The sequence below is a fragment of the Ochotona curzoniae genome, unplaced genomic scaffold, assembly GCF_017591425.1.
Source record: "Ochotona curzoniae isolate NIBS_2020 unplaced genomic scaffold, NIBS_Ocur_1.0 contig_3819, whole genome shotgun sequence".
Classification (NCBI taxonomy): Eukaryota; Metazoa; Chordata; class Mammalia; order Lagomorpha; family Ochotonidae; genus Ochotona; species Ochotona curzoniae.
This window is the reverse complement of record NW_024466004.1, coordinates 44,049,372-44,070,763: the sequence shown is the minus strand read 5'-3', so window position 1 is coordinate 44,070,763 and position 21,392 is coordinate 44,049,372. Positions and strand designations below refer to the sequence as shown.

At 33.0% G+C, this 21,392-nt stretch overlaps 1 protein-coding gene across 6 annotated transcripts in view; it reads left to right on the top strand.

The window, feature by feature from the left end:
• Positions 1 to 21,392, top strand: part of EPHA7 (EPH receptor A7) — a 159,464-nt gene that overhangs the window by 43,187 nt on the left and 94,885 nt on the right. For all 6 annotated transcript variants that reach the window (XM_040983089.1, XM_040983088.1, XM_040983086.1 and 3 more), the window contains exons 4-5: positions 10,120 to 10,275; positions 11,072 to 11,407. In XM_040983089.1, coding sequence (XP_040839023.1) covers positions 10,120 to 10,275; positions 11,072 to 11,407 — 492 coding nt within the window. The remainder of the gene's footprint in view (positions 1 to 10,119; positions 10,276 to 11,071; positions 11,408 to 21,392) is intronic.

Here is a 21,392-nt window from a genome sequence, read left to right as displayed (position 1 = left end):
TGAACTTCAGTTCTTACACTTAGAAAAGAACCCTACAATGATGATGTTTGTTACAATTTTTAATTCACAGTTTAGTGTTTCCCTCTCAATTCCATTATGAAAGATAGTTCAGTTATACTCATAAAGATTTTCCATCTCATTTATGTGCTTATTCATATCACTGTGTTAAGGATGCTTACATATTCATGTTAATCTAAATGTGGTGTGCAGCTGTCCACCTGTATAGTGTAACAGAAGACTCTCTTAAACACGAAAGTTCATGAGATGTGTCTCATTGCTGTTATACCCAGGATGCACTGCCTTCTATGAACAATATGCTGCATCAGAAGCACCAGCTGAACACTATGAAAGGTTCAGAAGATGATGTCAGTGAATTCATTTTTAGGAAGTGAAATGGTATTGCCGAATGCATAACACTGTGAGAAAAATAAAAATTCTTCATTCTCCCACTCAATAGGTTAACTTCTTTTTTGCTGAGTGTTAAATTTGGCTTCAGAAACTCATGGATACATATGTTATGGCCATGCTGTTGAGGAGTTCACAGTGAGCCAGAGGACACACACATGAAGAAAGGATTATGGCAGTGTTAATGCTGAAATTATTGCACATGATGCAAAATAAAGTTGTTCTTCTATGTAGCCATATGAGGTCTGAAAATATGGAGGAGTCAAAACTTTTGAATGTGTCTTAAAGGATGAGTTATTCATTTTTAAAAAGAGCTATGAGAAAGGACCTCATTTCTTTTTAATTTTTCTCATATAGTGTGACATTTTACATATGTTATATGCTTATTTGTTCAAAAGCTTACCTGAAAGTGTAATCAAATATTAATCTACTAGTCCTTGCATTTACTTTTAGCAAAATTGTATAGATACAAAGTTAATAGGTCATGGCTAGATCAGTTTGAAACTATTTGCTGATGTATCAATAACAAAATAACTGGGAACTGTTTTTCTGTTATTTGGAAAAAGAAAATATTTGAATCGTGTCAGGTAATGTTTACCAATAACTTACAGTTCCAGTTTACCACTATGTGTAAGTGTATTTAAGTATTCCTGTGAGAAGGTATGGCAGTTTGAGAATGTGGATCTGTGTATTCACGTTCTGGTGTGTGGGATCTTTTCTTGAACTGGCTCCTTAAAAAAAAAAAAAAAGAAAGAAAGAAAGAACTGGGCTCCATAGTATCACTTTTGTCAGAGCTTATTCTGCTTGCTGCTTTTTTTTTTTTTTTAGTCTAAACATTAAGGACTGAGTGACTCTCATTGTCCTGATGTATCTTTTTAAAAATGTCGTGCTTTAGGGTAAAATGATTTCTTGATGATCTCCAGAAAAATTTCCACGAACAGAAATGATTATTCATTTCCCCGCATGTGCCAACTGCCTTAAACTGCTTTAGGCTTATTTGATTCACAAGACTTTGTATTGATTCACATTTTAGAAGTGACTAAATAAGGAAAACTTAGCCTTCACAAAATGGCCAGAAAAAATTGTTTGAGTTGACTGCTGTGCTTTAATCATTTTTCAAATTATTATAGAAAAATGATGGTGAAATGCCCATATCGTGGGCTGTTTTGTATAAAAGGCTGCTCTTTAAGAAATTTACATGAGCTAATTGCTTACTTTTTTATTAGGATTTTACAAGCAATTTTTCTACAAATATGCAGATTATAGCATTTACGTTATAGCATTTACGTTAAGGAGGATAAAGGAATCATCAACGAGTCATTTATTCTTTTGAAATGATCCAAGAGCATTTACTTTATTAAATATAATACATTTTCCTTGCTGAAGTTTTATAAACTTGAAATAAGCTCCCATTTCAAAATGTATTGTATTGCCAGATCCACAATTAGCCTCAATGAAAAACAAGCCAGTAACTGCCACAAAAAGCTCTCCTGTTTAAAAATCACTGGTCAATAACATGTGCCCACACACATTTCCTGCACGTCTGCCTGCGCAGAGGAGTGTTCTCAGTTCACGTTGATGAAGTGCTGCAACTCTGGCAGGAAAGGTGACTTCGCAGATGTCTTCACTATGGAAGCGGGGGATAATGAGGCACGTTGTGATACAAATTAAGTCACAATTATTATAATTTATACACACTTTTCTGAAATATCAAAAATTAATTAGCTTAAGTTCATGACAAAATAATTATTCATACTGTTTGGAACTTGAGATCAAAAAGTAATGTAGACATATCGTTTTCATTTTTTAGCAGCTAGATCTTTGGGGCTCAATACCTGCATACTGACTAATTACATGACACCAACAAAAAATATTTTACCAGAGAATAAATCCTTTAAATATATTTGGCTAAAAATACTTTACATTTCTTATTTACATACACGTCTAATAATAGGGAAGTGTCTCAAAGTTTATCAAGAGTGAAAAGCAAAAAACAAGAAGTAAAAACTAGAGTGATATCAAAACCACATTTAGAAACGAATGGCCTATGATGCCATTAATGTAAGGCTTCCCGTGGGGGTAATGGAAATATACACCTTTATATTAAGGATTACTTATTACTATCTCAGTTAAAATAATTGTAGGGTACAAGTTTAATAGCTAGGTAGTTGACTAAAGTTATATTGTTATAGCAATCATTTGTAGAAAGAAATATAAAAATAATGAATCTGTCTACAACACCTTAAAGCTAATTACAAGGAAATAAAAACCCTGAATTTCATATGAATTGAGAGAACTTTTTTATACACTAGTAACTTGTACAGTGGGTTTTAACACAAATCTTTTGAGTTAAAGTTCACTTTTATACATGTAGCCTTTTTAACACAAACCTACTATTTGTAAGGAAGAATAAGAGAGAAGACAAAAAAGGCCTGAATATTATAACAAGATTGGTTCAAAATTACACTGTTATTTTGATAAAAAATAAACAGTATTCTAACTCCAGTTCCTAATCACATTCTTTAAAAACCCTGGACTGATCATTTAATTTTAAATATAATTTCATAGAACTTTCCTTATATGTTATGAACCTTAAAAAAACTTTTAAAAATTTTATTTCATGTGTTTCCCTTCTACTATATACTACTGATAAAATATTAGGTACACAATAATAATATACAACAATCACACATTCATGTATATATTATGAGATGAATTTAGTATCTTAGTTTTACAAGTCCCGATTATTTTCAGTCACTTGAGAAGCTGTTAGAAATGTTATATTCTATGTGGTTTAATTCTTAAATGTTAGAAGCTAGTTGTACTTTAGTATGGATAATGCTTCACAAATTGAAATGTATTTGTTACATCATGTATTTTTCTTTCTGTGTTTTTTTTTCCTGTCCACTGTTCATTCTCAATGTAAAAACTCAAGGTATCAGTGACAGGAGGTTTGGATTTCAGGCGGACTTTTGTAATTATTCCCACTGAGGCACTGTCAATAGGATTAAAACACAGATTCTGAATCTGTTCATCCAAGATGAGGTCAGCCCTTGAGCAGTGGGAATACTATTTCGACAAGCTGTGTTTTCCACTTTGCCTTATACAAGCGTAGATATTAATGTAACACAAATATTTGAAAGCTCCTATGGAAACAGACTGGATTTTCTTGAATTAAGTAAAATATGCATCTGCAATCAATAAAATAAGAGCATTCATTAGAATCTCTAACTATGTATGTATGTAGATTCTACAATAATATTAAAGCCCAGAGTGTTTAAATTACTGAACAATTCACTTATAGTTCATAATTAATAAACTTTTTCCAGCTGCATACCTGTGGCCGGAAACATCTGCAAAGCTTCATATTTTACACACAGACACACATAATTCCTTCAGAAAAAAGGTTACTTAAAAATCACAGGTCTGAAAAGGGAGTAAAACCTGAGAAAGCTGAATCTCTTTGTGTTCAGCTAGCACATGTGGAAAGTGGAGAGGGTTTGGGAAGAACAAAAACCCTTGCATGCCAAATCCATGTGGGTAAAAAGTACAAGTGGTTAAGATGTATTCAGATGTTTAGTTACAATTCACTTTTCAAATAATAACACCAAAAATGTCCCTTTTCATAAGGTTGGTATTAATAAGAATTTCTTTAATTTCTAAAGCTGTTACTCAGATAAAAGATAAACTACTATTTGTGAAACCTAAAAGCACATACTGAATTATGGAAACTGCAAAATCAGTATGTTAATAATAGATTTCTAATATTTGAATAATTTAAATAATTGCTTACGGTAAAACAAAGCCATGTAACGATATATGATTATAAATCATTTGTTAAAAAGGCAAGTTAACATAGGTAGGTAAAGTTTGCTATTTGTTTTACTCTGACAGCTTGAATGTTCAAGAGTGCATTATTAGTGAACTCTCTTTTAACACCTTCATTGAGATAAAACTCATTTACTGTACAGATCACTGATTAAAGTATGAAGTTCTTTTTCTTTGATAGTTGAAATGCATCACTGCAAACATTGCCGTCATCTCCCAAACAACCTCCCCATTCATTAAGTGTCTGTTGCCATTTCTGCTCATCGTGCCATTTACCCACAACTGCTATTCTACTTTGTTTTTTAAAGATTTATTTATTTTACTGGAAATGCAGATGTACAGAGAGCCAGAGAGCAAGAGAGACAGAGAGGAAAATCTTCGGTTCCATGATTCACTCCCCAAGTGAGCGCAACAACCGGTGCCAGGAGCCAGGAACTTCTTCCAGGTCTCCCACATGGGTGCAGGGTCCCAAGGCTTTGGGCCATCTTTGACTGCTTTCCCAGGCCACAAGCAGGGAGCTGGACAGGAAGTGGAGCTGCCGGGATTAGAACCGGTGACCATATGGGATCCTGGCTTGTTCAAGCCGAGGACCCTAACCATTACACTATTGCGCTGGGTCCACTATTCTACTTTCTGACTCTGTTGTTTTGCCTAGTCTGGATTCTCTCAATAGCACATTTTTCAAGGGTAATTTATATTATATTGTGTGCCAGTAGTTGACTCCACTTGGTTGGTAAATAATTTTGCATTGCCTTTATTCATTCATTATTTGATGACAAATTGGTCATTTTCACTTTTTTGCTACTTTGGATAACCATACTTTGTACATTTCTTTGTGTGTATGTTTAGTTTCAATATGACATGGACTTGAGAATGGAGTTTTGGATTCTATGGTAATAATATTTAACTTTCGATGGAAGTGGCAGATTTTTTTGTTTCTTTTGTTTTTATACTGGTTTATCCCCTTTTACACTTCTCAGTGTGAGAGTTGTAACCTCTATGTTGTGTCCTAAACTTGCTATTTTTTTCTCATTTTTGTGATCTTACAGGATGTGAGTGGCGTTTTTTTGTCATTTTGATTTATGTTTTGCTCACGCTAATGACATTGGAGATTTTATTGCTATTGCTATTGTTATTTACGTAGAAGCTTCAAGACAGAAAGAGACACACAGAGAGGTTCATAACAGATTCACCCCAAAAGTGCCCTCGGTGGCCCTAACAGAATTCAAGAGCCAGGACTAGAGTCTGAATCCTTTTCATTCATGTCAGTGATGGATCCCGATTGCTTGAGGCACAACTACTGCCCTACAGGGTATGAATTACCGAGAAACGGAGTTAGGATTCAGAGCTGGATATCAAGCATAGGTAGCCCAGCATGGGATGCAGGTTTCTTCATCAGCAGGCTAAATACTTTTACTTAGCTTCCTTGGAGAAACATTCTTTCAGATTCTTAGGTGACTTTATAATTGGTTTATACTAGGTTTTCATTTTATTCTTAAGTTATAATTTACTAAATTTATAGATAATCTCAGTTTTTTCATATATCATATAGTGGCTGTATTTTATTATTACACATTCTTGGAAGCTTTGATTATGTGAAAAAAATAAAACATCTAAAATATTGGTGGTGAGCATCTGGATAATTTGAAAGTAGGAAAGTATCCAAATTCTAATGAAGATTCAGTTGTGATAGAATTAGGACATTAGTGTTATCTCTTTAACATGCAGCCACAAAGCTGATGGAAATGTGGATTATCAGTAGCTTAATGTCTAAGGTGAGATAGAAGTGAAAGCTTAAAATTTCCAATAATAATCAGTGCATTAAGATGTGAGAGTTTGGGCCTGGATTGTAGCACAACAGATTAAGCCAACACCTTTAACTCCAACAACATCCCATGTTGGAGTGATGGTTGAAGGCCCAGATACTCAGCTTCTAATCCAGCTCCCTGGAAATGTGCATGGGAAATCAGCAAGAGTGACTGAAACCCTGGTCCCTTGCACCAACATGGGAGACTTTGGTAGAATTCCAACAGTCTGGCACAGCCCTGGTTGTTGCAACCACTTAGGCGGTATAGCAGTAGTCAGAAATTTTTCCTTCCTCTTTTCTTGCCCTCTCCCTCTCTCTCTTTCTGTAATTCTGCTTTTCAAAAATAAATGAATAGATTTATTTTGAAACACAAATCCAGAATTCTTTTTTCCCCACAACGCAAACTAGAGATTTGTAGAATTGCTATGACATTAAACTTATTGGAAGAGGTTCCTGAGCAATGTAATCAGATTTTCCTGAGGTGAACCCATAAAAGCCATGAACTTATGGCAAGTCGGAGTTTCATTTAACTTACTTGTTTGGAATAAAGATAAATGGAGATTTGTTGAACATTGGGTAACCTGTAAAATTGTGTATGTGTGAGATATATATATATATATATATATATATATATATAGAGAGAGAGAGAGAGAGAGAGAGAGAGAATTCCAGGCCTTTGTGGTAAAAATTTAAAATATTATTAAAATAATATAAAAGATTATTTTTAGAAAAGTGATTAAATATTTAAAACAAATTTAATTTGTATCCTCAAAATTCATCAGTAAAGAGCAAAACACTTGAAAAACAACAGCCACTTAAACAGCAAAAAAATCAAAAGATTAGAAATTAAAATATTATGTTTGTTATTGCAACTGAATTTACCAGAACATACCTATTGAAAATACCTATTAAATACCTATTAAAATTTGTTTAAGCATTGTTGAATTCTTTGAGATATTATAGAGGAGGAGTATTAAAACTGTTTGTGGTCTGTTCCTAGAAATTTTTTTCTTGCCTAATTCAGAATTATGGATCAAAGAATCTATCTTTGAAATTTCAGAAGGCATTTATCTTCAAGGATTTTGACTGGTGTTTTCTGAAAACCAGACGTGTATAAGAGAAGTCTAGGTTTCTCTGTGGCTTATTCTGGAACAGTTGAAAGTTCACCAAGTTGCCCTAATGATTTGATGCCTCAACCAGGTTTATCACAATGAACATTTCACTCCGACACTTCCATGTAGATATATTATCACAATTTCTAATTTTAAGAGCATCAGTTACCTTCCTTTCTAAGCCAACAATCACTGAACTGCTCATTGTTATCCTAGGAGGTAGGGTCTTTGTCTTCACTTGTTCTTGGCTTTACTCCTGACACCACTGCTCCAGAGATTTTGCGCTTATTTTTAATAGCACTAAATTGATAGTTTCCTTAGAGGTTAAATGAAAACTGGTTTGCTGTAACTTGTAATTTGCAATATTAACTGAAGTAAGACAAAATATTACTTCAAAGAAAAAATGTTAAGACTTTTATTACCATATTTTTCCGGTATTGCTGCTATCTATTTAATGATAGTTGTACTTTTACTCTATAATTTTGGAGACATCATCAGTGCCAAGATTCATACTGAAATTGAGAATGCCTATTTAATATATCCTCCTAAGGTGTGCTATGAAGTTATTTCATAGTTTTCTAAATTAAAATAATAGCTTTAAATTTGGAAAAGCATTTTATAGTTGAAGATAACAGAGATCCATTGAAAATATAGGCTTATAGTTGCTGAAAGCTTTGAGACCCAGTAGCAAGTGCCAAGTTTTAACTCATTCAGCAGTAAAGTCTGGTAGCCTCGCATATGAAGATCAGTGGTCCTATGTTCTAAATCTGGTGTTGTCCTATACAAACAGAATTATTTCATTGAAAATCTGCTTTCTATTTGTTAAAAGGATAACAAAATTTAATCTGAAACTTGAGGGGTGAAAGTTTTAGATTTTCTATATTAAGCATCATATATACAAAAGATAATTTGAACTGAACAAGATATTCACTGCTTGACTTGTGAGAGAAGTGACATTAAATATTTATGCAGTGTCTTTGTTCACCATGGAAGGGTGAGATTCTGAGAGATTCCATTAGTAGGTACTGTTTTGCTGCCTGCCTCTCAACTGTGGAAGCATTACCTAGTCACTGTCAAATCACGCTGAGATTATGGTCGCTCATCTTCTTGCTCTGTAACTTCCAGTGTGATCAAACACTTGATCAACAGCTTTCTTCTGGCTGCTAAGCATTCCTGTAGGCAAAACTTTTATTCCTTCTTTTCTTCCTTCCTGTCTTCCTCTTTTCTTTCCTTTGTTCTTTCTGCTTCTTTCGGCCCAAATGTTTTAATCTACAGGTTATGTTGTCTGTTTTATGGGGTGTCATCTTCTGATATTTGAATTTTGTTATACTTAATGCAAGTTGCACTGGAAATTTAAAGAAGGAATTTTAATTGTCAGAAATCTAAAGTAGAAATTACCCGTGCTTGCTACTATTTTATGGGTTAGCAGCGTATCTCTAGATGTGATGTTTTTTATTATCTTCTCAACCTTCATTGTTGCATATGTGCTTTACACTGGTGATAACCACTGGTGAGAACGTGTGAGGACACTTTATGCTTCTGTAATGTCTTTCTGAGTTCTTTCATCCTGTATGAGTTGAGAATTCAACTTAGAGTGACTGCTGAGATGACAGTGAATACTGTATTTACAGTGACTTGGTTGTATTTTTGCATAAATTTTAATCTGTCTGTTGTAAGCTATGTAATATACCTTTAGATATTTCCTAAGCTATAAGTATTATCTATCTTCTACACAACTATGTTCAATTCTTAAAGACCAAGGGGTGATTTTGAGCTCTGAAAAACAGGAGAATTATGCTTTAAATATTCAACATATGGACAAAAGTAACAAATTATTCAACTTTTCTTTTGGAAACTAAAGAATCTCTGAAGGATAGGTCTAGTCTCACTTCCAAAGCCCCAGGAATGAAAATGTAATTGATTTTCCGAATCATGCTCAAATAGAGAATATTAAAGGAGCCTACAACTAATAAATTAATGCTGAATGCATGTTAAATTTTCACTAGCCTGTCTCTGTAGGTCAGATTTACTAATATTATCAAATTTAAACATAGCTAGTACTCAGATACACATTTAATAAATAGAAAGGATGCACTGTATTTTTAATATATTTAATATATAATACTGTTGAATAATAGGAAAATGACTGAAATAATGAAAACAATATGCTAGATAATTCTTATTTGAAGATCAATAGATGAAATTTGCAGTGACATTGGTTGGTCCATGCTTATGTAGTTTAATAACAAAATCTATGCAACTTAGAAGATAAGAGCAATCATCTTTATTCTCAGCTCATCCTTGAGAGCAGTTGCTGTGTCAGGTAATCTCAACACAGGAAAAACTGGGCAATAGCATTTATGCTGGATGACTTTCCCCTTGTTGCTGTTGTAGCAGCCAGCTTCCTTGTAGATACCCATATAAAGAATAGCTCCTTATTTTATGACTCACACAGATTTAAACCATAACCGAAGTTTGCTGAAAAGTTGGGGACACTTGTTTATGTCATCATTACTAATCTAATTATTAAAATTATGTAAATAGTTTTCCGTCTTAACCAAAATAGAACACAACGCTTTAATTTACACTTGAATAAGATTAAGAAAAGATAGCTGAGGTATGCTGATGCAGATCTACAGGTTATATTGAAATCAAAATAAAGTTTTTGTTGAGTATCTGAAATAAATATCCTCAGATTTTATTGACTAAATTATGCTAATCATTAGTTTGGAACTCTTAAGTTTAGAATGATGCTTAGTGTGTTGTAGTATTTTTGAGAAAATTATTTTGTTTTAAATATAGCATATTTCCAGTGGGTTATTGACATATGTAAAGGAAATACTTTATCATGAAGGGTATGTTATCATACAATAAATTTATTATTTTATTTTTGGTTGATATTACTTTTTTTTCCAAAAAGCCTGCTTGGTCTCATGTTCATATTCCAACTTTGTTTTGCACACCCAGCTTGTGGCCGTGGTTTCTACAAATCTTCCTCACAAGATCTTCAGTGCTCTCGTTGTCCAACTCACAGTTTTTCTGATAAAGAAGGTTCCTCACGATGTGAATGTGAAGATGGGTATTATAGGGCTCCATCAGACCCACCGTATGTTGCGTGCACAAGTAAGTCCATGCATATGAAGTGAAGAAGGACTCTCAGTGTGATGTCATTGAGCTAGACAGAGCATTTAGGAATATTCTTATTGATTATTAAAATTTGTAGATTTTTCATAATGCTTGTAAGATTGAGGCAACCAAATAAAACAGATATATATTCAGTTCAATTTTCACATATGAATTTTCACATTTTTACATCTATCAAATAGAAATCATAAAATTAAAAGATAGTAAGTCTACCAAGGATATGAAATGTGATTAAAAATTAATGGTTTCTGAATTAAAATTCCTTTTCTAAATAGAATGAATCTCAGGTCTAGGTACTTCAATTAATAAATCTTTGAGAAACTTAAATCCAAAGCCAATTCCAGGCATTACCATAAATCATTTTTGAGCACATTAAGCAAGACTAAATGTATTCTCTGTTATATGGTGAAAAGGAAAACTATTTTTAAACAACTGTACAACTGTGCATTAGCCGTTCTGTTTTAATTGCTTGGAAGAAAAATAGCTAAGGACTGTGGCAAAAGTACAAAGACAGTTGTTATCCTGTTTTCGTTTTGACATATTAAATGGAAAATAAATAAAGTCTCTTGCCAAGTGAATTCAGGCAGGCTTTTATACCGCTTTTCCAGTAAAGGTAATGAAATGTTTATTTGAAAGAAAGCATTTCAGCTAGTTTTCTCTTTGATAATTGAGCCCCTAGCTTAGTGCTCCACACAGATCATTTTGTTCATTTGTTTTGTGAAGCCTTTTTTTTTTTCCCCACTTTTGTTTATTTCTTTATTTTTGGTTTCCAAAGGGCCTCCATCTGCACCACAGAACCTCATTTTTAACATCAATCAAACCACAGTAAGTTTGGAATGGAGTCCTCCTGCAGACAATGGGGGAAGAAACGATGTCACCTACAGAATTCTATGTAAGCGATGCAGTTGGGAGCAGGGCGAATGTGTTCCCTGTGGGAGTAACATTGGATACATGCCCCAGCAGAGTGGATTAGAGGATAACTATGTCACGGTCATGGACCTGCTAGCCCATGCTAATTACACTTTTGAAGTGGAAGCTGTAAATGGAGTTTCTGACTTAAGCCGATCCCAGAGGCTCTTTGCGGCCGTCAGTATCACCACTGGTCAAGCAGGTATGTTTTGTGTTTGCCTTCGCTGAATGAATGATGTGACTGTGTATGGGAAGTCTTGTTTGGACAGTTTAAATATTTAGCTATACTATACAGAGCTTAGTTTTTCCTTCTGGTGATTATTCTTATCGTTGACTTACCCTTGTTCGTTTTCTCATTTCTTGGAATATTATATCCATTCAAATCTCCAAGGATTTGGCATGAGAATAAAGGGATAAATTCTAAATTAGGTATGACTATTTTACAACAAACAATTCTATTGAAAGATATAGAGTAAAAATACTGGTAAAATGAAATGTAAGATATTTTTCACGTTTACAATGTGTGCTGGTATTTATAAGCTAATTGATAATTAGGAACAAGGACCTGACAGTACTAACTTAATACTAATTAGTTATTTTATTGCACAGAATATAATCTGTGTAATAAATGTATTACAAGTCATTAAAATTATGTGAGGGGAGTTTGAAATTCATTAGTAGACTTGTGATTATAGCAACATCCATAATATAGGAATAAATACTTTGGGAATTTCATAAAAATGGCATAACCATTATAATTTTGAACTGTCATTTAGGTTAAAAGAATTTTTCACTTAATTTCTTACTGGTGTTTGATGTCTTCCAGTGCTCTTGTTTTATGAACGAAGTATATTTTGGAAAACACACATTGGGTAGAAAATTTCATGCATTGTAAACTTTCAGAACCATCAGAAAAATCATAATACTGAAGGAAATTTTTAAAATTGGAACCTTTCTCAATTTTTCATGAATTACATGCTGCTCAAGAACAGTGCTGTGTTATAGATGTGGCCATGTGCTGACTTATCATTGTTAATTTAATTGGAGCTACAGTAGAGTTCAAGATTTTGCAAGCACCATGATGAGCTTAGAACAAGGTTCTATTGGTCATTGGCTAGCTGTCTTAAACCTACACATGCCACTGTAAATTTTGGAGCAGATTAATCATCCATTTTTATTTCTGTGCAATTTTAACAAATCTTAGCTATATAAATATATCTGGATATGATCTTATGCTTGCCATTTTGGGCAGGTTAATTCTTATACTTAATATTTCTTTCTAGTGTTGATTTAAAAGACTATTTAAAATAGGATTTTCCAAGTAAAATCATATTGTAGGAAAGCATAGAAAAACAAATCTTCAATAATGGACAAATTATATAAATGATTTATTAAACTGATATTCGGATTTATCCATTTTATTAGAGATATTTGCACTTTTAGTATTCTTGTTAACTATGTTTGTCATTAGATAATTGTATTTCTGTTGAAATTTGCTGTCATAACTCTAGGCAATGGGATTGGGAAGCTTAAGCTTTGTGACTTCGGTACCATTGTTTTGAAGAGTTGATGGAGACTTTAATCTATGGAGATAGAATATGTTTTATTGTATTACTATCAATACATGACATTTTCTTTGTATGTAACATACCTAAGAATATTTAGGTAAAGCAACTTTGAGTATTGATTTTCTTCTGATTGAGAACAAGTTAGACTTTTCTTTTTTAATCAGAAAAATAGTTTATTGGGGAAAAATGAAATTTTAACAGTTGTAGAAGCATTAAAACTTAAATACTGAATTGTGAACTTCTAAGTAAGTGAAATACATAGTATATAATTTTTAACACAACAAAAGATGTGTACCACATTTTAAAACCTAAAAAAACTAACAACAAAAACAAAAACTAGATTTTGGAATGGGTGGTTAGTCTGCATTTAAGGTGCCGGTTAACATATTTGCATTTTATATTGCAATACATGGTTCAATGTCAGACTGATGCAAACCCTATGAGGCAACTGTGGTGATTCAGGTAGTGAATTCCTGCCAGCCACACAGAATACCAGAATTAAGTTTATTGCTCCCAAATTTGGCATACCAGGTAGTGGCATTTTTTGCCCTAGTTTCCATGTCCCAAATTAAAACTCACACTGTTAGGTTTTTCTGTTTTAAAAAGAAAAAAAATGTCATAAATGTGTGAATTTTAATTTTTATTTCAGTAGAGGAGACTTGAGATGTGTTAGTTATCATTTTTCCATTATAGTTTACATACCCACTATCTCTCTGTAACCATCTTTTTCTAAAATTAGAGAATAATTTGAAACTCTCCATGTTCAGGATTCTCCAAACAAACCTGCAATAATTCTCAAAACCCTCATTGTCCATTAACCCAAAGCTTTCACTGTATATTTATTTTATCCTGCAATCACTTGAATAATGCATTTTTCAATCTGGATAATTGATGGATTGCCCTCCCTATAAACAATCTGTGGATGTCTTGGTATAAAAACATTTGTTCTGAAAGTTTGTACATTTTTGTGGAGACAAGACAGGATGAAAAGTAATCATCCAGTTTCTCAAGGATAATGTGTACATTTACAGTTCAGTTTCTGGTAACTTTGCAATATATAGCTTAAGACGCCATGCTAGGAACTGTGCTGAACAACCCCTGGCCCTTGCTGAGTGGAGACTGAGGGTAAACGCCCTGACTTTCAGAACAGGATCAGCCCTGGTGAGGCCTGTGCTTCTGTATGGATCTTTTAAGTGCTGAGGGATCACAATTAATATAAAATAAGACATTCCTCCTTTGTGGTAAATGAAAAAAATATTGGAAAATGGTTAAACATTTTATTCTCATGGCAAGGCTGTTGCGGTGTATAGCTAAATGAATGTTGACTTGTTTTCCCTTATATAACTCTTTGAGAAAGTGTCAAGGTAAAACAGAGCAAAATCCAGATCTATTGCAATGTGAGAGGAAATCATGGAAATACAAAATAGGGAATTATATCATGTCATTGGGAGGGGAAAATTTTGAGGGTTTTGAGGGGTTTGTTAAAAATTATTATTACTGGTCAACAGTAATCACATGAATTAGATTCTTACTTAAACCAATAATCCTAACTTTTAATGAGACTTATTTAGAAATACTTATATTTGAATATTCATCGTTATATAATTTCATATCTACTAATTGGGATCATATGATATATCTAAGCTAACTTGTCTTACTAGGAGCTGTGTTGACCTATAAAGATTAATGTCACAGATATCAGATTTATAGATTTTAAAGACACTTTTAAGTAAAAAGGTGCCTAAAAGTTTTAAGATAATTTTATACACAAAGCAATTGAAATTAACTTACTTTTTATATTTTCAGTATCCGTGAAACTTCTGAAACTCATGTGTCTTCAAAATGGGAAAATATTCAATTTATACCATGATGAATATTATTATTCTTTATATTGGAAGATTCTGTTGAATAAATACTGTCTTGAGAATTAGTTATAAGTTCTTGATGTCTGTTTAAATGCTACTTTGCAAATACTACTTCACTGCCTATTGGGGGACATATGTACAACTTGTTAGAGGATGCTAAGGATAAGAAAGTAACTGATGAGTCTTATGAGATGTTTTCTCAGATATGCATGTGGTTATCCACCTAATCATGGGAACCCTACCTACAATAGAATACATGCTTCAGAACAACATTAGGAAACTAAATGCTAAACTTTGAAGAAAGAGCGATTTGTTGTATCTGTTGAAAAAATTCTGTACAGCAAAAAAAAAAAAAAGTGCCAGTCAGTATATATTCAAGCTAATATAGTTGTGCCAGATGGATCCTAGGCCCTCAAGCAGATGATCATCCTTAGTTAAAACTTTGTAATTGCTGCTGCATTCTTTCCACAGACCAAATATAAGAGCACAAAAATGGTCTGTGGGAGTATGAACGTTAGCAGAATCAGATCATCAAAAAAGCACTGTCTTTTTCTGGATTCCCATCTTTAACTCTGAAATTGTATATACAGTTAAACATTTTTTTTTGTTTTGTTTTGTTTTGTCATTTGAGAAGACAATACGAAACTATACTATGTGCTCTCTTCCAAAAGGGACTCAGGGAACCTGGTGCAATAGCCAAGCAGCTAACGTCTTTGCCTTACATGTGCCTAGATCCCATATGGGTGCCAGCTCTAATCCCAGTGGCCTGCTTCCCTACCAGTCCACTGCCTGTGGCTTGGGAAAGCAGCCAAGGATGGCCCAAGGCTTTAAGGCCCTGTACCTGCATGGGTGAGCTGGAAAAGTCTCCGGGCTCCTGGCTTTGGATCAGCTCAGTTCTAGCCTTTGTGACCGCTTGGGGAGTGAATCAATGGATGCAAAATATTCCTCTCTGTCTCTCCTCTCTCTATATACCGGACTTTGCAATAGGAATAAATTACTCTTTAAAAAAAATGGACTTAGGCAGCTTAGCAATCATCTTTCAGGTCATTAACTATGAAATATTTACTTGTGTGACTACCATTGAATGTAGTTCTTTCTACATATTGTACAATGAATGTTGTAAGATTGAAACCTAATGGGAAAACTAGATCTAAACGAGAAAAAAATATATGATTGTTATACAAAAGTCAAAGCATTCTGATATTAATGGAAAATACATGATTTGATGTTAAGTAACACAATTATGTGATTTTTAGACAAATCACCTCATAGAACTTGAATTGTCTCCTAAATGATGTTTGAGACCATGAATTATAAAAATGGAGCTTTTAGTTCATTGTTAGTTTCATTTAATAGAATAAAAATGTGTTATGGAGATTATAGCAAAATATTTATTACTATTTATTAGACTATTAGAAATTCTCTCGTATTGTTAAAGTATGAAATTGATATTAAAAGAGGATCAGAGTGAATTAATTCACTACTCTGGACTCATGTCATCTTCCTAGGCAACCACAGGTTTGTGAACATAGCACACTAATACCTTGTTTTACATTCATAATGACACAGTCAAATAATGCAACTTAAACTATAACACTATATAGTATATTATTTGCTACAAATGACTAACACCTGTGTAACATGTATACTTGCAATTTTAGTGAGATTGATGGTTGTTTTAATGCTCCAAAAAGCACTAAAGAAGGAATTTAAATGAAAACTGAAACCTCTTGAAAGTGAGTATGGATAGTTTCCCAAGTTTGGCTCTAGCAAGGAAACACTATTTAGGATTAGTGTGCATATTTTTTATTTAAGTGTGCAGTATGGCTGAACACCCCCCAATGAGAAGGGAACGACAGGTCTGCTGCCATCTCAGGACTCCACCGCCAAGTGTTAGTGGAGCTCTCTCGGCTGTAAGGCACTTGTGCAAAGTCCTTGGTTGTCCATTAGCTGCAGGTTTCCTTCAGTAGTAGCAAAGTGTTAATTTACAAAGAAATTTCAAAGGAGACAGAAAACTACGGTATGTTTCCTGGTAGCTGTCTCAGAATTTGGAGAAATAATGTGTTCAGTGCTTTAGCACGGTGAACGCAGGATGCCTCTCAACTCTGGAGAAGACAGTTATTTCATGCAGAGGGGAAAGCTTTGAGTTGTGCTGGGCGAACAATAATATTCCACAGGTGAATGAATATTTAAAGGAAAGAAAGTGGGAAAATTTATTTAAAGGAAAATAGCCCTTACTGATAGAAAGTTTAGAACAACAGGATACTTTGAAATATGCAAGTAACATAATTGACTTTGTTGCAATTTGATGTCGTGAATATGATAGTTCATTTCAAAACAAACAAATGAAAGTTTTCATATTACTAGGCTAAGGTTAGCCTTTATTCTATATACAAAGATGATATTTTTGGAAAATACAAAATTTCAGAAAAGTCTGTCATTGCAATACTAAGATATCCTAAGTCTTATTTTTTCGAAGATAGAATGTGGAGTTCTTTAAAAATAACTTAGTTTTTCATATCATCAGCTTTACTGGGTTTTGATGAACGGTTTCTAAATACACATATCATTAAATTAAAGCAAATTTATGATGTGAATAAGATACTATTTCATAACTAAAAAGTTGAGTTGTATGACATTATAAAGTTCATACTGTAAATGACCTTGTGATCAACCACACTATTAGAATCAAGTAAATTATTACCTCAGAATAATTGTTTATCTTATCATAGACTTCAATAATTTAACTGTATAATCCGTTAAATAAGAATTTTCAGATTGATTTGGTGGTCAGCAATATAACAACTCAATAAGAAGACATTCTGAAAGTATTATTTCCTAAATCTATTAATAATATACAATTGTTAAATATGTTATTTACCTTCTAGGTATATATTTATTGTCCTTCTCTAAGAAACCTTTAAAAAACACGTGCATTTTTAATTTGACTCTTTTTCCTGTGGTTTTCATTGCCATGGTCTGAGTTTTCAGCCAGGCTAAAGCTTTCTTTAGTGTTATATTTGTCTTGATTTGGAATGTTTATGTAATGTTCCAAATGAATACAGCCATGAAGTCAAACGATATAACATACACACACACACACACACACACACACAATTATACATAAAAAGACAGCACCCAAAGCCATTTCCCCTTATTGGACAGAAATAGCTTCAATGATATGAATTAATGGGAGTCAACTGAGTGTTTTTCTTAAGAAATAAACTAAGTTCTGTGTTTTGAATGATTTAAAGTGAACACATATCAAGTTATGCCTACTGTAAATAAAATAAATTAAATTTAAATTTACATGCTTTGTGATTCATACTAATTTAAAGCCTAATTTGTATTTTATAGAAGCACAGAATTATGGAAATATATTTCTTGCCTAAAACATTTACTGATTATATAAAATAATGCTGAATGAAGTAATTTACAGGGTGAAATAAAATTCGTTTCCACCAGTTTAAAAGATATAAGTGCAAAATATTAAATATTTTAATATAAATAGTATTAATGTTCAAACACAATTTATGCTTTATAAAAATTAAGCAAATGAAATTCCTGACATTGAACTGTCAAAATATGCATGTCTGTTATAGTTGCAATCATTTTGTAATCCTGAACTATCTAGATAAACAGTGAGTCATGCTACTCACACCAGTAGCCATGGAAATTAATGCATTTGCTTTGCTTAATAAACAGAACATTTTTACTGAGGTTGTGAAGTTTAATTATTTAATATGTGAGAATTTTGCAGGCAGCGTTAATTTAAAAAATATATACATAATGATCTTCATTCATTTTATTTTATTAATAGAACAGACACACATACACATACTAGCTAAGAGAGAGATAGACGAAAGAGGAAGAGAGAAAGATGATCTTCTATCACCTGATTCAATCCTCAAATACTTGCAATAGGCAGGACTGTCCCAGGTCAGTGCCATGATCCAGGAATGGAATGGGCCAGAGCCGTGGCCTTAAAACCAGAGAACTCAGTCCATGTATCTCAGATGGGTGTCAGGGACCCAAATACCAACACCTGCTGCTTTTCAGCGTGCTAGAGGTTGGATTTGAAGTGAAGGAGTCAAGACTTTAAAATTTGCAGTCTAATTTGGGTTGCAGGTCTCCAAAGTGACTTTTTAGCTTTTAGGCATTTCAACAAAGTCCTGTCCAAAGATAGAGAAAAATATACCCAGCTTGGTTGCGTATAAATTACAATTTTTTGAGTGCTTAGGATTTGCTGATCCTTTATATTGTGTATTGTGCTTTAAAAAACATCTTCATAACTCAAGCATATTCAAATTTTAGGAAAGCATTGCATTTCTCTGTGATGTGTCTTTACATAAATACCTCATATATATTTGCAGTTCTTTGCGTGTGATTCTTGTTTGTGAATATTTAACATTCCTTTTGGACTTCATATTGTAGAATGATGGTTTCTTTGGTCTACTTCTCTGGGACTTGTTCCGCAGTAGGCTAAGAATAGGCAGTTGGATGTTTTGATGAGTGCATTCATAAGAAATCTTTGTATAATGTTCTGTGAAGAGACTTCCTCCAGTTACTCAGAATATTATGGAAATGATTAAATTTTAGTGTTAGAAAAATATGCAGTGAATAAATACATTTTATGAAGTATATTTTGTGACATAGTTTTAACATTGCACATGTGTTTAAATACTTTGAAATGTTTCTTACATAACTTAAAATTGAAATTTTAAAAGAAGAAATACTCCTACTATCAAACCTTAAGGACAAAATAAACTGATTTTTAATATTTAAAAAATATCTGCACATTGAAAATTTGCTGAAAATATACTTATTTCCTAATTTTGCATGACACTGAATAAAATAAAAATACTAACACAAATCTGGGGAACCTCTATTAGTGCCTTGGATCATTGATATCCGAGTGTTCGTACTTTCACTGTTCTGTTGTTGTTGCTTTTGAGTCTATATGACAGCTTTAGATAACCGCACCTAACTGTGGTATACATCATCTCTACTTATCCAAGGAAATGCTTCTGAGAAAGCTGCTTTTACCCCTGCATTGTCATGTTGCCATCCTGCTCTCCTGTTCTCCAATTTCAGTAGTCATTTGGATTATCAATCCACACTACTGGGGTAACATAAATATTTGTAATAGATTCTTTATGCTAGTCTTAGGTTTAAGGTGACACATGTATCTCAAAAATTTTCCATGGATAAGTTCTTTGTAGAAATTCAAAAGAAGTTGGGGATGAGGCATTTTAAGCAGTTAATCATAATTTCAATATAGTATTGCTTTATCGTTTTAAAAATTCTCTAATCTCATAGTTGTTGTTTTATAAATCATAATGTACCTGTGTACAGGAAGAAATTGACCTCCTGTGTGCAGTACCACTGTGTCATCCTAAAATTCATACATTACAATCCTTGAACTTTTTATGTATTTGGAGATAGTGCCTATAAAATATAATTCACATTAAATAAAGGCATATGAATTTAGCTTTTCTGTGACAGGATAGGTGAATCTGTAAAAAGGGAAAACAGATACCTGCTGTTTGTTCCCCTCCCCCACCTGCCTTTCATACAAACGGAGGAACTGCGTGTGAATTCCCTGACTACCATCTACAAGCCAGAAGAGACCTTACTGGAAACTACACCTTATTGAATCATGATTTGTAAATTCCAACGTTCAGAATTTAGCGTAGATGGTAATTTCCTAGAATGAGAGATGTAAATTTCTGTTTACGCAACCCAATCTATGACTCTTTATCTCATGATGTAACTCCTCATCCCTGAAGTAATTTAATCCTATTCTATTATTTTGAAGGTCTGCATTTATTTTCTGTCTATATGGGACACTCAGGTAGCATGTAAACTTTTGTGTATGGAGTAAGGTGTGGGATTTTATGCAATTCTTACTCTACAAAATACTACTAAATTATTTACCACAGTGATGACCAAGAGTAATGTTTCCTTTTACCAGGTAGGGCATATTTTTTTTTTTTCAAACAGAAGCAATTCATTGTCTAACAAATTAGAGGAGTTGTGACATGAAAGGTTGGGAAATGTTCAATACAGGCAGCTAAAAATTTTGTCTTTGAATTTTCAAGCTTGAACAAGTTTGTCCTATATTTGTCAATTTTAATCCAGTAATTTCTAGAGGAGCAAGAAGTGATTGCTCTTTGAAGATCTTTTATATTTTGTCGAGTAAAATTTGTAGGTTGTTTTAGATTTCAACCTTTTCTTCAAAATAATAGGATTTCCTCTTAAGATTATTGTCCTGATGGTGATGCTTGCTTAAGCTGCATGTGCAATATTGAGAAAACTTTCATTTACCTGCAGTCATCTTATCAGAAAAAAAAAATGCAGTGACCTGAAAAATGAATCTGCACAAATAATATTTATGCAAAAATAACCACTTTAGTCTTAAAATAATTTATTCAAATGAGATATAGATAATTGATTTTACCCAAATACCTTTATGGGGAAAAATAAAATTTTCTTTATGGGTAGAGATTGAAACATCAAGATAGCAGCAGAGTCTTCAATAAAATATTTAATTATTCCAAGTATAATCACAAATCAATACACAGTATGTAGAATCCAGGAGGAAATTAAATAATCATAAATCACAAGAATAATATGTTACATAGTAGGATTATGATGATGTTAAGAATCTAAATTATATTGAAAAGCATGAATTGAACCACCCATAAGTGGGTTTTGGTTTATCTCTCATTTATAAGAATTAGTTACCTGACTT